The 13680-nt window shown below is 40.8% G+C and overlaps 1 protein-coding gene across 3 annotated transcripts in view; it reads left to right on the forward strand.

Moving 5' to 3' along the window:
- The window catches only part of Ptpn2 (protein tyrosine phosphatase non-receptor type 2), a 92208-nt gene extending 78911 nt beyond the window's left edge, over positions 1 to 13297 (forward strand). For 2 of the 3 annotated variants that reach the window (XM_045144532.1, XM_045144533.1), the window contains 3 exons: positions 2634 to 2812; positions 6868 to 6969; positions 12970 to 13297. In XM_045144532.1, the coding sequence (XP_045000467.1) occupies positions 2634 to 2812; positions 6868 to 6969; positions 12970 to 12991 (303 nt within the window). In that variant the 3' untranslated portion in view covers positions 12992 to 13297. Of the gene's footprint in view, positions 1 to 2633; positions 2813 to 6867; positions 7591 to 12969 lie in introns of those variants that run through there. The other variant, XM_045144531.1, reaches the window with a different exon arrangement.
- The last annotated feature ends 383 nt before the right edge of the window (positions 13298 to 13680 follow it).

Consider the following 13680-nt stretch of genomic DNA (forward strand, 5'->3'; position numbering starts at 1 on the left):
TTGAGTCATTTCTCTAGCCCTGATGTAGATAAAAAATTTAAGGGCTGGACAAATGGCTCAGCAGTTAAGACACTTGCCTAAAAAGCCTAATGACCCAAGCTTGATTCCCCAGTACCCACATAAAGCCAGGTGCACATAGAGGCTGATGTGTCTGGCGTTTATTTACAGCAGCTGGAGGTCCTGGTGCACCCATTTTCTCTTTCTGCCTCTCTCTTTCTCTCTGCTTGCAAGTAAATAACTAAATATTTAAAAATTAGATAATGCCAGGTATAGTACCACATGTAATACAGCACCAGGAGGTAGAGACAGAGGGATCAGAAGGAGTTCAGGCCAACCAGGGCTACATAAGGCTCTGTCTCTCTCTCTTTTTTTTAAATTATTTATTTATTTATTTGAGAGCGACAGACACAGAGAGAAAGACAGATAGAGAGAGAGAGAATGGGCGCGCCAGGGCTTCCAGCCTCTGCAAATGAACTCCAGATGCGTGCGCCCCCTTGTGCATCTGGCTAACGTGGGATCTGGGGAACCGAGCCTTGAACTGGTGTCCTTAGGCTTCACAGGCAAGCGCTTAACCACTAAGCCATCTCTCCAGGCTCTGTCTCTTAAAAAAAGGCTTGATGTTTTATTTTCAGGTTTTGAACTTGGGGTGGAGAGATTGCTCAGCAGTTGAGTGCGCTTCCTGCATAAGCACGAGGGCCCAAAGGGGCAGGTGTTTGAATCTTCATATCCCATATAAACAGCTAGGCATGGCCACATGGTCCTATAATCCCATTTCACAGAGGAACAGAGAATTGAGGGAGCCCCACAAGCTCCACAATCGACACTCTGTGTAACCTACAAGACCTGTGGACGAGCAATGGAGCAGGACCTACTGGACACCCGCTCTACCACTGTAGGCAGACTCATGGGGCACTCTCTCTGCCCCTCCCACAAAAATGATTTGAAATCATTATACAAAATTTTTACTTTAAAAAAAAAATTTTGTATATTTTTTTTCCAGGTAGGATCTTGCTCTAGCCCAGGTTGATCTAGAATTTACTATGTACTCTCAGGCTAGCCTTGAACTCACAGCAATCCTCCTACCTCTGCTTCCCAAGTGCTAGGATTAAAGGCATGTGCCCCCATGCCCAGCTATCATAAAATTTTGACCTTAAAATTTTGCATTTAAAAATTAAAATCAGTTAAATAAAACAAGAGCTGTGATATGGTAAAATGTTTCTTTTTGTTCCTCTGTAAGCACCACGAGGTTTTTTGTTGTTGTTGTTGTTTATTTTTATTCTTTTTGGTTTTTTGAGGTATAGTCTCAGTCTAGCCCAGGCTGACCTGGAATTCACTCTGTTTTCAGGGTGGCCTCAAACTCATGGTAATCTTCCTACCTCTACCTCCCGAGTGCTGGGATTAAAGGCATGCGCCACCCCACCTACCTCTACAAGGTTTTCTCTTTTGTTTTCCTCAATTTTTATTAACATTTTCCATGATTATAAGAAGTATCCCATAAAAAGTACCCTTCCTCCCCCCCACCACTTTCCCCTTTGAAATTCCATTCTCCGTCATATCCCCTCCCCATCTCAATCAGTCTCTCTTTTATTTTGATGTCATGATCTTTTCCTCCTCTTATGATGGTCTTGTATAGGTAGTATCAGGCACTATGTGGTCATGGATATCCAGGCCATTTTATGTCTCTAGGGAGCACGTTGTAAGGAGTTCTACCCTTCCTTTGGCTCTTAAATTGTTTCCACCACCTCTTCCCTGTTAGACTCTGAGCCTTGGAATGTGTGATTGAGATGTTACTCAGTACTTGAGTCACTTCTTTCCAGCACTATGATACCTTTGAGTCATCCCAAAGTCACTGCCATCTGAAAAGAGAAGATTCTGTCCAAAGTGAGAGTAGCGTTAATATAAGAGTATGAATATTAAGAGAAGTGCTTACTGGGCAGTTTGATAAGCATAGTATATACATTTTTCCAGACATCAGCAGATGTTACACCCCTAGGGTTCATGACTATCCCTGTTTTAAGTTTTCAGTATCAGGGCTGTGTTTCCCCCCATGGAGCGGGCCTCCAGTCCAATTGGAGGGCAGTTGATTTCTACCATGACAGACATTCCACTATTGCACCCATTGGCTCATTTGGCCTGGCTGGCCAATTATAAGGCTTACAGTGTCCACTGTTGAGTATCTTCACTGGTGGTATCTCTTTCTCCCATTGAACTACATGTAGAATGGCTTCTTCCAGCTTTCTGTGAGCTGGTCTACATGGGGGAGGTTATCAGCTCCAGCAGGATTTCTCAGTGGCCGTGCAGTCCAAGTATGTGGAGTCTTCAGCATCTTACCATCTATTCCTGGTGGGAAACCAAGGGCCTTGGCAATGGCCTATAATGTTTTGGGGGCATCATGGACCTCCCTGGCCAACAACTCACTGGAGGTCTCCCATTCCTGGCACTGAAAATTTTCTAACAATGATCTATGGCTCCTGAGTGTTCCATTGTCTGAAACAGGAGGATTCCACATGATTTATTTGCATCCTCTTAGATTTTGATTAGCCCTCCCTCCACCTTTCCTTTACTTGAGTAATTTCAGCTTGTAAATTCTTCTGATTTAGTATTTGTGTTTTTCATTTCTCTTCTCTTCCTAGAAACGGTGGCGAGAACTTTCTAAAGAAGATATATCTCCTGCTTTTGATCCCTCGAACAAAATAATGACTGAAAAGTACAATGGAAATAGAATAGGTGCAGAAGAAGAGAAGCTGACGGGTGATCGGTGCACAGGGCTTTCCTCTAAGATACAAGACGCTGTGGAGGAGAACAGTGAGAGGTCAGTGTCAGGTGGTGTCCTACTCAGAAAAGTGATGTGTAAAGTATATCAGTGATGTGATTCTTCATGTGTTCATTATGTAAGGTAAAGGTTTTAGGGACATTTGAGGATGTAAATATTCTCAAAGAGCTTCCAATCTTATACTTAGAAATCAGTTAAAGAAACAATACTAATTGAGTATAGAACAACATAATTGCTGCTAAAATGAATAGTGTAGTACAGAAAATAAATGACATGAATGAATGCTTGTCATTTATACAACTGAATGTTTGCATTACAATTTAATTGACAACCTGCCTTTAACAAATTTATAGTATACATAATATATTTCTACTATTGAAGAAGAAAAATGTATCTGCCCCCAAATACCATATTAAATACCAGTATATACTTTTTTATTTTTTTAAATCCATATGAATGTAAACTATTCAAAACTTTTGGATGTGTATGATCAAAATACATTATCATGCTAATAAAAAACTTAAAAGCACTTTAAAAATAAACAATATTTCCAGTGTCTCCCACACATATAAGGAAGCTGGTATCCTGAGGCCCAAGTTACCAAAGTGAGTGAGCTCTTCTTACTCTCTTGTATCTTTGAGACTTTTCTTTTTCTTTTCTTTTCTTTTTTTTTTGGTTTTTCGAGGTAGGGTCTCACTCTAGCCCAAGCTGGCCTGGAATTCACTATGTAATCTCAGGGTGGCCTCGAACTCACTGTGATCCTCCTACCTCTGTCTCCCAAGTGCTGGGATTAAAGGCGTGTGCCACCACGCCCGGCTTCAAAATTTATTTATATATTTGCAAGTAGGTAGAGATAGAGAGTAAGAGTGTGTGAGGGCCATAACTCCAGACACTTGTGCTACTTTGTGCATCTGGCTTACATGGTCACTGAGAAATTGAACCTGGGTCATGAAGGGCCTTTGTATGCTGAGCCATCTCTCCAGTCCCTGTTTTTATTTTGTATTTTTCTTTTTTTGGTTTTTGGTTTTTTGCAGTACGGTCTCACTCTCGCTCAGGCTGACCTGGACTTAAGTGTGTAGTCTCAGGGTGGCCTTGAAGTCACAATGGTCCTCCTACCTCAGCCTCCCAATACTGGGATAAAAACTGTGTGCCACCACACGTGGCAAGGCCCTGTTTTAATTTTAATTTTTTAAACATTTATTTACTTTGTGTGTGTGTGTAGAGAATGGATGTACCAGAGCCTCTGACTACTAAAAACAAATTCCAGATGCTGTACCATCTTGTGCATCTGGTTTATGTGGATCCTTTGGCTTCTCAGACAAGTACCTTAACAGCTAAACTATCTGTCCAGCCTTCTTTTTTTTTTTTTTTTTTTCCCAGGTCGAGTTTTACTCCAGCCCAGGCTGGAATTCACTAAGTAGTCTCAGGGTGGCCTTGAGCTCCCAGTGATCCTCGTTAGAGAAACAGACAGGAAAGGGCACACCATGGCTTCTAGCCACTGCACATGAACTCGCTACCTTATGTATCTGGCTTATGTGGGTTCTGAGGAATCAAACCTGAGTCCCAAGTCTTCGTAGGCAAGGACCTTAACTGCTAAGCCATCTCTCCAGCCCTATTTTTTGTTTGTTTGGTAATGTTTTCTTTTAATTTTTTGTTTATTTATTTTATTTATTTATTTGAGAGCGACAGAGTGGGGAAGAGGCAGAGAGAGAAAGACACAGAGAGAATGGGCGCACCAGGGCCTCCAGCCACTGCAAACAAACTCCAGACGCTTGCGCCCCTTTGTGCATGTGGCTAACGTGGGTCCTGGGGAGTTGAGCCTCGAACTGGGTCCTTATGCTTCACAGGCAAGCGCTTAACCACTAAGCCATCTCTTCCAGCCCTGGTAATGGTTTTTTGAGATAGTGTCTTGTTCTACCCAGGCTGACCTCTAATCTCAGGCTGGCCTCAAACTCACAGTGATCCTCTTACCTCAGCCTCCTTAAGTTCTGGGATTGGACCATCACCCAGACAGGCTTTAATTTTCTTTCTTTTTTTTTTTTTTTTAATTTTTATTAACATTTTCCATGATTATAAAATATATCCCATGGTAATTCCCTCCCTCCCCACCCCCACACTTTCCCATTTGAAATTCCATTCTCCATCATATTACCTCCCCATTACAATCATTGTAATTACATATATACAATATCAACCTATTAAGTATCCTCTTCTTTCTGTTTTTAACTTTATTTATTGGAGAGAGAGAGAGAGAGAGAGAGAGAGAGAGAGAGAGGATGGGTGAGGTAGGTATATAGAGAGAATGGGCATGCTAGGGTCTCTAGCCTCTGCATGTCACCTTGTGTATCTGGCTTACGTGGGAACTGGGCCATCGAACCTGGGTTCTTAGGCTTTGCAGATGAGCGCCATAACCACTAAGCCATCTCTCCAGCCCCAGGTTTTAATTTTTAAAGTCACAGATGAGCCATACTGACAGTTCAAGGTAGTCAAACTTCTTCTCTTCCAAATTTCCCATCACAAAGATTAGTCCAAACATTGTGGAGTTGTGGAGTGACTGTGGAATGGATATGTGTGCCTACCTGTGTTCACATGTTGTTTTCGTTTTTTTTTTTTTTTTTTTCTTCTAAGATAGAGGCTCATACATTTATGAAGTGGGGGCAAGAGAAAAGGAAGGATTCTGAGCAGAGTTAGCTGTTGAGGAGGAAGGTTGTAGAAATGTAAAGAGGAAGGGCTCAAGAACATGAAATGATGGCCATTTACAGTTTGCTAAGACTCACATGTTTTTATTTATTAGTTTACAAGAGAGAAAGAGGCAGAAAGAGAATGGCACTCCAGGGCTTCTGGCCACTGCAAACAAACTTCAGATGCATGGGCCACTTTATGTGTCTGGCTTAGATGTGTACCTGAGATGTGCACTGGGACATTGAACCTGAGTCCTTAGGCTTTGTAGGCAAGTACCTTAACCACAAGTCATCTCTCTAGCCCCCTTTTACATGTCTTTCCCTTCCCCCCCCCCAAGGTAGGGTCTCACTCTAGCCCAGGCTGACCTGGAATTCACTTTGTAGTCTCAGGATGGCCTCGAACTCATAATGATCCTCCTACCTCTGTCTCCTGAGTGCTGGGATTAAAGGTGTGCACCACCATGCCTGGCATCCCATGTATTTTAATACTAATAAATGTCTTTGTATTAGAGACCTTAATATAATAAAATCCTTAGCAGGCTGGAGGGATGGCTTAGCAGTTAAGGTGTTTGCCTGCAAAGCCAAAGGACCCAGGTTCAATTCCCCAGGACCCATTTTAGCCAGATAACACAAGGGTATGCACACATCTGGAGTTTGTTTGCAGTGGCTAGCGGCCTTGACATGCCTGTGCTCATTCTCATATTCTGTCTGTCTTTCTCTCTCCCTCTCCTTTTCCCTCTCCCTCTTTCTTTGTCAAATAGATAAAAACAAATTTTAAAAAATTTCAGCTTTCAAGGGAATCAAGCATGGAACTTCTCCCTCTTTGTTCTTCTCTTCATTGATCTTCTTCCAAAGTAGGACTGTTCACTTTGACAGCACTGAATCCTAACCACTAGACTACCAGGGAAGGCCGTTTCACATTGAAAGTCCCGTCTCAGTCCTGTAAATAATTCATTGGATTAAAGTATTTTTTTAAATATATTTTATTTATTTATTTGAGAGAGAGAAAGAGGCAGAGAGAGAGAGAATGGGCACACAGGCTCTCCAGCCACTGCAAATGAACTCCAGACACATGTGCACCTTGTACATCTGGCTTATGTGGGTCCTGGGGAATCAAATCAGGTTCCTTTGGCTTTGCAGGCAAACACCTTAACCACTAAGCCATCTTTGTCCAGCCCAGATTAAAGTATTTATAAAGTGAAAATATGATAAAGATGTAAATGTACCCGAAATTGTTGCTGAGGTATGAGGGTACATCTCTAGCCATTTGGAACATATATTATATTGCAGTGTTTGAATCAGATGAAAAATTATAGATGTATATGGTTTTATTGGTGCTCAGGTCCTGCATATTCGAGTAATTAAGGTCTGCTGTTTATACACTTCCTTTCATTTGTTTTTATCTATTCACAGTCTTCTACGGAAACGTATTCGAGAGGACAGAAAGGCTTCTACAGCTCAGAAGGTGCAGCAGATGAAACAGAGGCTAAATGAAACTGAACGAAAAAGAAAAAGGTGGTTATATTGGCAACCTATTCTCACTAAGATGGGGTTTGTGTCAGTCATTGTGGTTGGCGCTTTGGTTGGCTGGACACTGTTTTTTCAGGAAACTGTCATATAAAGAAAGAGTTTTACCCAGCAAGTTTCTGCACTATAGCTGACAGTGCTGCATTAACCTCAAGGGTTTGTCTCTTAGCAGCAAACACCCCATACCCCCAAATGACGGGTAGAATAGACACCAAGCGGATAAGGGATATTTGCAGTCACAAGCCCCACATCCCAGGACTCTTCACTGCAGGTTCCTCTGAGACCCAAACTGTACTCGGCTCCAAAATAAAGACAGACGTGTTTGTTTAAAAATTGCTAATTTTGGCAACTGTATTCATATGTTTCAAGCATAATGTTTCACTTGACCAATATTGAGAAATCCATTATCACAGACTTGGTTTTTGGAGGCTGTCTGGATTTTAACCTGCACTTAACATAAGCAATAAATATTGTGGTTTTTATCTATGCTATTAATGGAAAAAATGACCTTTAAATAATATGTGTAATGTATAATGTACTGTTGATACAGTTGTCAACACTATGCGTAACTATTTCAGGGTAAATATATTTTATAAGTACATATTTAATCTTTTGTAGTTAAATGTACTTTTTAAAAGCGCAATTTGAAAATCTGTTACCATAGAAAATAAATTGTATATTGATTCAATTGTATAGTGGATATACTTACCTTTTCTTAAAGAGACCTTTGATATAAGCAGTAATGCTGTGAATAAGCTATTTATACTACACATTTTCTTTGTGTGTGTGTGTTTTACCGTTTACATTAAAAAAAATTCTAAATGTGTCTTTAAAGGAAAATTCTCCTTACTGGGGTAGTAAAGTAACAGTTGGTTAATACTTTGTAAAGAAATTGTTTCTTCAGGTGGTGATGGCTCACACCTGTAACCCAAGCCCTAGGTAGAGGTAGAGCCCAGGCTACGTATTAGGACCCTGTCATTAAAAAAAAAGAAGAAAGAAAGAAAAGAGTAAACCAAGAATATGAAGTTGTTTTCTTAGCTGGGCATAATGATGAACACTTATTTCCCAGCACTTGGAAGTGAGGATTAGGTCAAGCCTTGGCTACATTGGTGAATTTTATTATAGCCTGGGCTTCATGAGCCCTTACTTCCTACTGTAGGGTAGAAATTGTTAAGAAACAGGTTTCTATAAAGCCCATGCATGACTCATTGTTTCTTTTTTTAATGAAAATTTCAATGTAAGTCATGATTAGTAAGTAAAATAGTGTTTTCATTATCCATGATTTCAGCTAGACTAAGTTTCAAAGTAAAAATTTTTCAAATTCTTTCTAATTTCAATAAATAGTATGATGATGGCAAACCTTATCCTGTCCCTTTAACTTCTTAATGAGTCTTTAAAACATATAGTCCAATAAATTTAACTGCTGGTCTGAATGCTGACTTTCCTCAGGTCCCAACATTCAATTCCATGTTTGATTTCAAACTTGAAATAAATGATAAAATGTAATTGCTAATAGGTTGATTGAGCAGGGCTAAAGCAAGACCCCACCTTGAAAAAAAAATTGATTGAGCAGTCTTCTGGAACATGTTCACCTCGACTGAAAGTACAAAACCAAGATGGAGGTGGTACTACATATAAAATAAGATGTGTGTACTGCAAGCCTGTGACCTGTGACATTGAAATGGAGAGAAGTTCGAAGGATATTGCTTTCATGTCTCTGCGTTAAACCTGTGCTTAGACATCTAACAACCTGATGCTTTAGATTATTACTGGTTTCAGTTTCTCCTTCCCTGTATTATTGCTTTGTCGTTGCTCACTTGCATTGTGATGCCCTCAAGTTGAAGATAGTCTATTTAAACAAGAACATAAAGACTTCTTACAAGAAACAAACTCTCACGGCGCTGCACTTATCCCCTTTGCTGGGTGAACATTCTTTGTTGGAGTTAGCACTTGAGCTTTGTTTTTGCATCCTTCTAGCTGGCATGTGCTTCCAGATGACCACATCCGGTGTAGTGGACGTTCTAACCTTCATCAGGGACAGTCTGTCTTCCACTTCTGAGCAGAGCTTTGCAAACAGCGTAAGCTGTAAACGATACTAGTTTGATTACTGCTGGTAGGTTTTGTGGATGCCTGGGACCAGTTCGTAGACATGCATGGCAGCTGGTGCTAGTGTCTATGGACATTATCCTTTATTGGAGGAGCTGAGCTATACTGGTGAGAGAGACAGGCTGTGTATACTTTATCTGAAGTGTCTGAATTTCCAAATTTGCCTGCCAACCTATTGCACAGACTTCAAAATTCAGACTGTGTTGGTATTTACTTTTAAATACAAAGTAGGAGTGCAGGAGACACATTAAACAGATGTTACTAAGTGTATAGTTTGTTTCCTTGTAGTAGGGCCATAGGTGGGTCCTGCGTGAGTAGAATATGTACCTGGGGCATAGATTCTGTGTAGTCCACTTCCTACTAGAAAAGCAAGGGACCTACCTTCCTCTGGCATCTGTCCGTAGTCTGGAACTAAGTACCAACAAAATGTCTGGTGTGGCCGGGCAAGGTGGCACACACCTTTAATCCCAGAACTTGGGAGGCCAAGGTAGGAGAATTGCTGTGAGACTACATAGTGAATTCCAGGTCCACGTGGGCTAGAGAGAAGACCCAACCTCGAAAAAACAGACCAAAACAAACCAAAAAAGCAAGAGAGAGAGAGAGAGAAAGAAAGAAAGAAAATACACATTAGACTTTTTTTTTTTTTTGAGGTAGGGTCTCACCGTAGTCCAGTCTGGTCTTGAAGTTATGGCAGTCCTGCCTTGGCCTCCCGAGTGCTGGGATTAAAGCCGTAAACTACACTCCCAGCTGGTCTCTTACTTTTGAACTGCCCTTATATAGCTTTGTCTTGTTTGGGGTCTATAGAGGGTAGAATCTTGTAAGTAATTTTTGAAAAACAGAAATGTAGTTTTCCCCTCATACCGCAGCTACCTTTTCATGATGTGAGATGGAAGCCTTGGTTGTTGGCTGGATGACCCGTTCTCTCTTTCCTACTTCGTTCTGCTGGGATTAAAGGCATACACCACCACCACAGGCCTAAAAACTTTTTACTTTTATTTATTTGTTTGTTTATTTTGAAATAGGGTCTTATTCTAGCTCAAGCTGACCTTGAACTCACTCTGTAGTCCCAGGCTGGCCTTGAACTCACAGTGATCCTCCTATTTGTGCCTCCTGATTGCTTGGATTAAAGGCTTGCATGACTACACTTAGCTTCCAAAAACATTTTGAAAGCCAATCTTTCCATTGTCATGACAAGTGGTAGTTTATTTTTGCTGGAAGGTGTATTTTAAAATATGTCTATATTTTTTATTTGTCTACTTATGAGAAAGAGAGGCAGATAGAGAGAATGGGTGTACCAGGGCCTCCAGCCACTACAGATATGCACCACCTTGTGCATTTGGTTTACATGGGTCCTGGGGAATTGAACCTTTGTCCTTAGGCTTCACAGACAAGTACCTTAACTGCTGAGCCAAGCCTGAAAGTTTTTTTTGTTTTTTTTTTCTTCGATATAGGGTCTCACTCTGGCCCACGCTGACCTGGAATTAACTATGTAGTCTCAGAACTCACAGCGATCCTCCTACCTCTGCCTCCTGAGTGCACCAACACACCCAGCCTGAAAGTATATTTTTAACAAATCTCTGGGCAAGATCTGTTGTGTTGAACATATGCAGTCTGTAAATCAGCTTAAACACATTGCCTAAAATTCCACTTAGTGATTCCTCTACCAGTTAGAATGTGTTTCCTTGTTTCTGGCTGGGAAAACCCAGTCAAGCTGAGCGTGGTGGTGTGCACCTTTAATCTCAGCACTTTGGAGGCAGAGGTAGGAGGATCACCGTGAGTTCGAGGCCACCCTGAGACTACAAAGTGAGTTCCTGGTCAGCCTGGGCTAGAGTGAGACCATACCTTGAAAAATAAAAAAAAAACAAACAAAATAACAACACCCAGCCAGGGAAAGCTCTCCCTGCCTGCCCTTCTGGGACATGGTGGAGCTGAGGCACAAAATCAGGCTGCGGAGTTCTCGTGACGCCAAGCTCATGCTTTTCTGTTACTTCGCACTGACACTCTTTATGTGGGGTATTTAAACTAGATGTTGAGGTGGAGAAATAATACAGAACTCTTACCTGTGAAAATCCAAAGCAATCCACTTTTTATTTTGTTAAGTGGAACAAAAAAGTCCTGTGTGAAATTGCTTCTGGTGCCACTGAATCAGAAGTGGTGTAATGCCAGGATACCCTCCAAGCCATAGCACTGCTCATTCACTGCTTGAATTCCGTCCCTTTGTTTTAAAAAGTCGACTAAATGCATGGGGAAATAAATACAGTTTTTGATACACTCAGAATAAACCACTTTGAATATAGGTTGTGGAGACATCAGTAGTTGTTGCTGGTACCACTGATAATGAGATTTTTGTTTGTTTGTGTTTGGGGCAGGGTCTCAACTCTAGTTCATGCTGACCTGGAATTCACTATGTAGTCTCAGATCGGCCTTGAACTCAAGGCACTCTTCCTACCTCTGCCTCCCGAGTGTTGGGATTAAAGCCATGCACCGTCACGTCTGGTTGGGATTTTTTAAAACTATTTTACTTTTATTTATTTATTAGAGAGTAAGGTTAAGAGGCACGTAGAGAGAAAGAGAATGGGTGTGCCAGGGCATCCAGCCACTGCAAATGAGCTACAGATGCATGAGCCACCTTGTGCACCTAACTTCCATGGGTCCTGGGGAATTGAACCTGGGTCCTTTGGCTTTGCAGGCAAGTGCCTTATTCACTAAGCCATCTCCCCAGCCCTGAGAATTTTTTTAATGAAGAAGACTTTAGATGGGAGAAACCAGTGTTGGAAAATCAAAAAAGACTGTCTAAATGCTGGGGAGGCAGAAGTAGGAGGATCACTGTGAGTTAGAGGCCAGCCTGAGACTATATCGTGAATTCCAGGTCAGGCTGGGCTAGCGTGAGACCCTACCTCAGAAATAAACAAAGGACTTGCTAGATCCCCAGAGGTGCATACCTGCTGTATGGTGTGGGTGTAGGTGTGTGTAGAGCAAGAGGAAGAATCAGCCCAGCCTTCCAAAGGGTTTAGTTATTGGCAAATACTCGTGAAACAGCATCAAGAACTGTTTTTAAGATGGGCTTGGTGATGTATACCTTTAATCCCAGCACTTGGGAAGCAGAGTATCACTGTCAGTTTGAGGCCATCCTGAAACTACAGAGTGTGTTCCAGGTCAGCCAGGGCTGGAATGAGACCCTATCTCAATAAATAAATAAATAAATAAAACCAAAAAAAAAAAAACAACCCTGCTTTTAACTATAGTCATTCCTTCTGTTTATTGCTTGTTTGAATGCTGTTTTTTAAAAAACATTTTGGCATTAAAATACAATAAACATTTTTAATTATTTTGTCTGTTTTCTTTTACATTGATAATAAGTCTTGTTGGTTCTGTAGCTATACTCCTTTGTGCTATTATCAGGACAAAAGGTTTTTGCTAACAATCAGAATAAAAGGTATAGAAGCCACCTGTATTGTCCATGCATTATGTGGACAATATTTTTACTACTGTGCACAATGGTTAGACCTTTCCATTGAGTCCTAAATATCTGCAAATGTAGTACAGATCCTAAAATATTTTTAAATTCTTGTGGCTACATTTTTTATAAACCCAATTCTTAGTATCTTATATAGGGGTCATTTTTTGAATGAAACAGGATGACCTAAAATACTGTTAATTCTTGAAGAAAATGGGTTATGATGCATTAGTGAGTCTATCCTACACCACTACTTCCACTTGGAAATCAAGCATTTCAGCAAAGCACTTGGTATGGTTAATTGTGCCACGTCGGAGTGGTTTTTGGTTGGCATTTTAGTTGGTGTTAGTCCTGTCGTGTTTGTGTGCATGTTTGTGTTTAGTAACTATTGAATTGAATAGATGACTTCTTATTTTATGTTGTAGGCCAAGATTGACAGACACCTAAAAATCATGCCCTGAGACTATTCTGCAGCTATAAATTTTGAACCTTGATGTGCAAAGCAAGACCCGAAGCCCACTCCGGAAACTAAAGTGAGGCCTTGTTAAACCTATAGATTGCCTCACAAGTTGTCTGTTTACAAAGTAAACTTTACATCCAGGGAACGAAGAGCATCCACCAGCAGAAGACTTTGCAGAACTCTTTAATTTGATGTGTTTTTTTTTTTTTAATGTGTATATGAAATGTAGAAAGATGTACAAGAAATAAATTCAGAGAGATGACTTTGTAATGTACTGCCATTCTTACTGTATTTTTATACTTTTTGGCAGCATTAAATATTTTTATTAAATAGACTTGGTTTGTGTGTGTGTATCTTACAACCAATTTGAATAATGGGTATTTTCTCATAGGCTTACTCAAATATTTCATTTTTTCATATATTTTATTTATTTGAGAGAGAGGGGGCAAAAGGGGGGATAGAGAGAGAGAGAGAGAGAGAGAGAGAGAGAGGGAGAGAATGGGTGTGCCAGGGCCTCTAGCCACTACAAATGAACTCCAGATGCATGTGCCTCCTTGTGCATCTGGCTTATGTAGGTCCTGGGGAATCGAACTAGGGTCCTGTGGCTTTGCAGGCAAACATCATAACTGCTAATCCATCTTCTCCAGTCCAAACATTTTAATTTTATTTTAAATAC

This window comes from Jaculus jaculus, chromosome 2, assembly GCF_020740685.1.
Source record: "Jaculus jaculus isolate mJacJac1 chromosome 2, mJacJac1.mat.Y.cur, whole genome shotgun sequence".
NCBI classification, from domain to species: Eukaryota; Metazoa; Chordata; class Mammalia; order Rodentia; family Dipodidae; genus Jaculus; species Jaculus jaculus.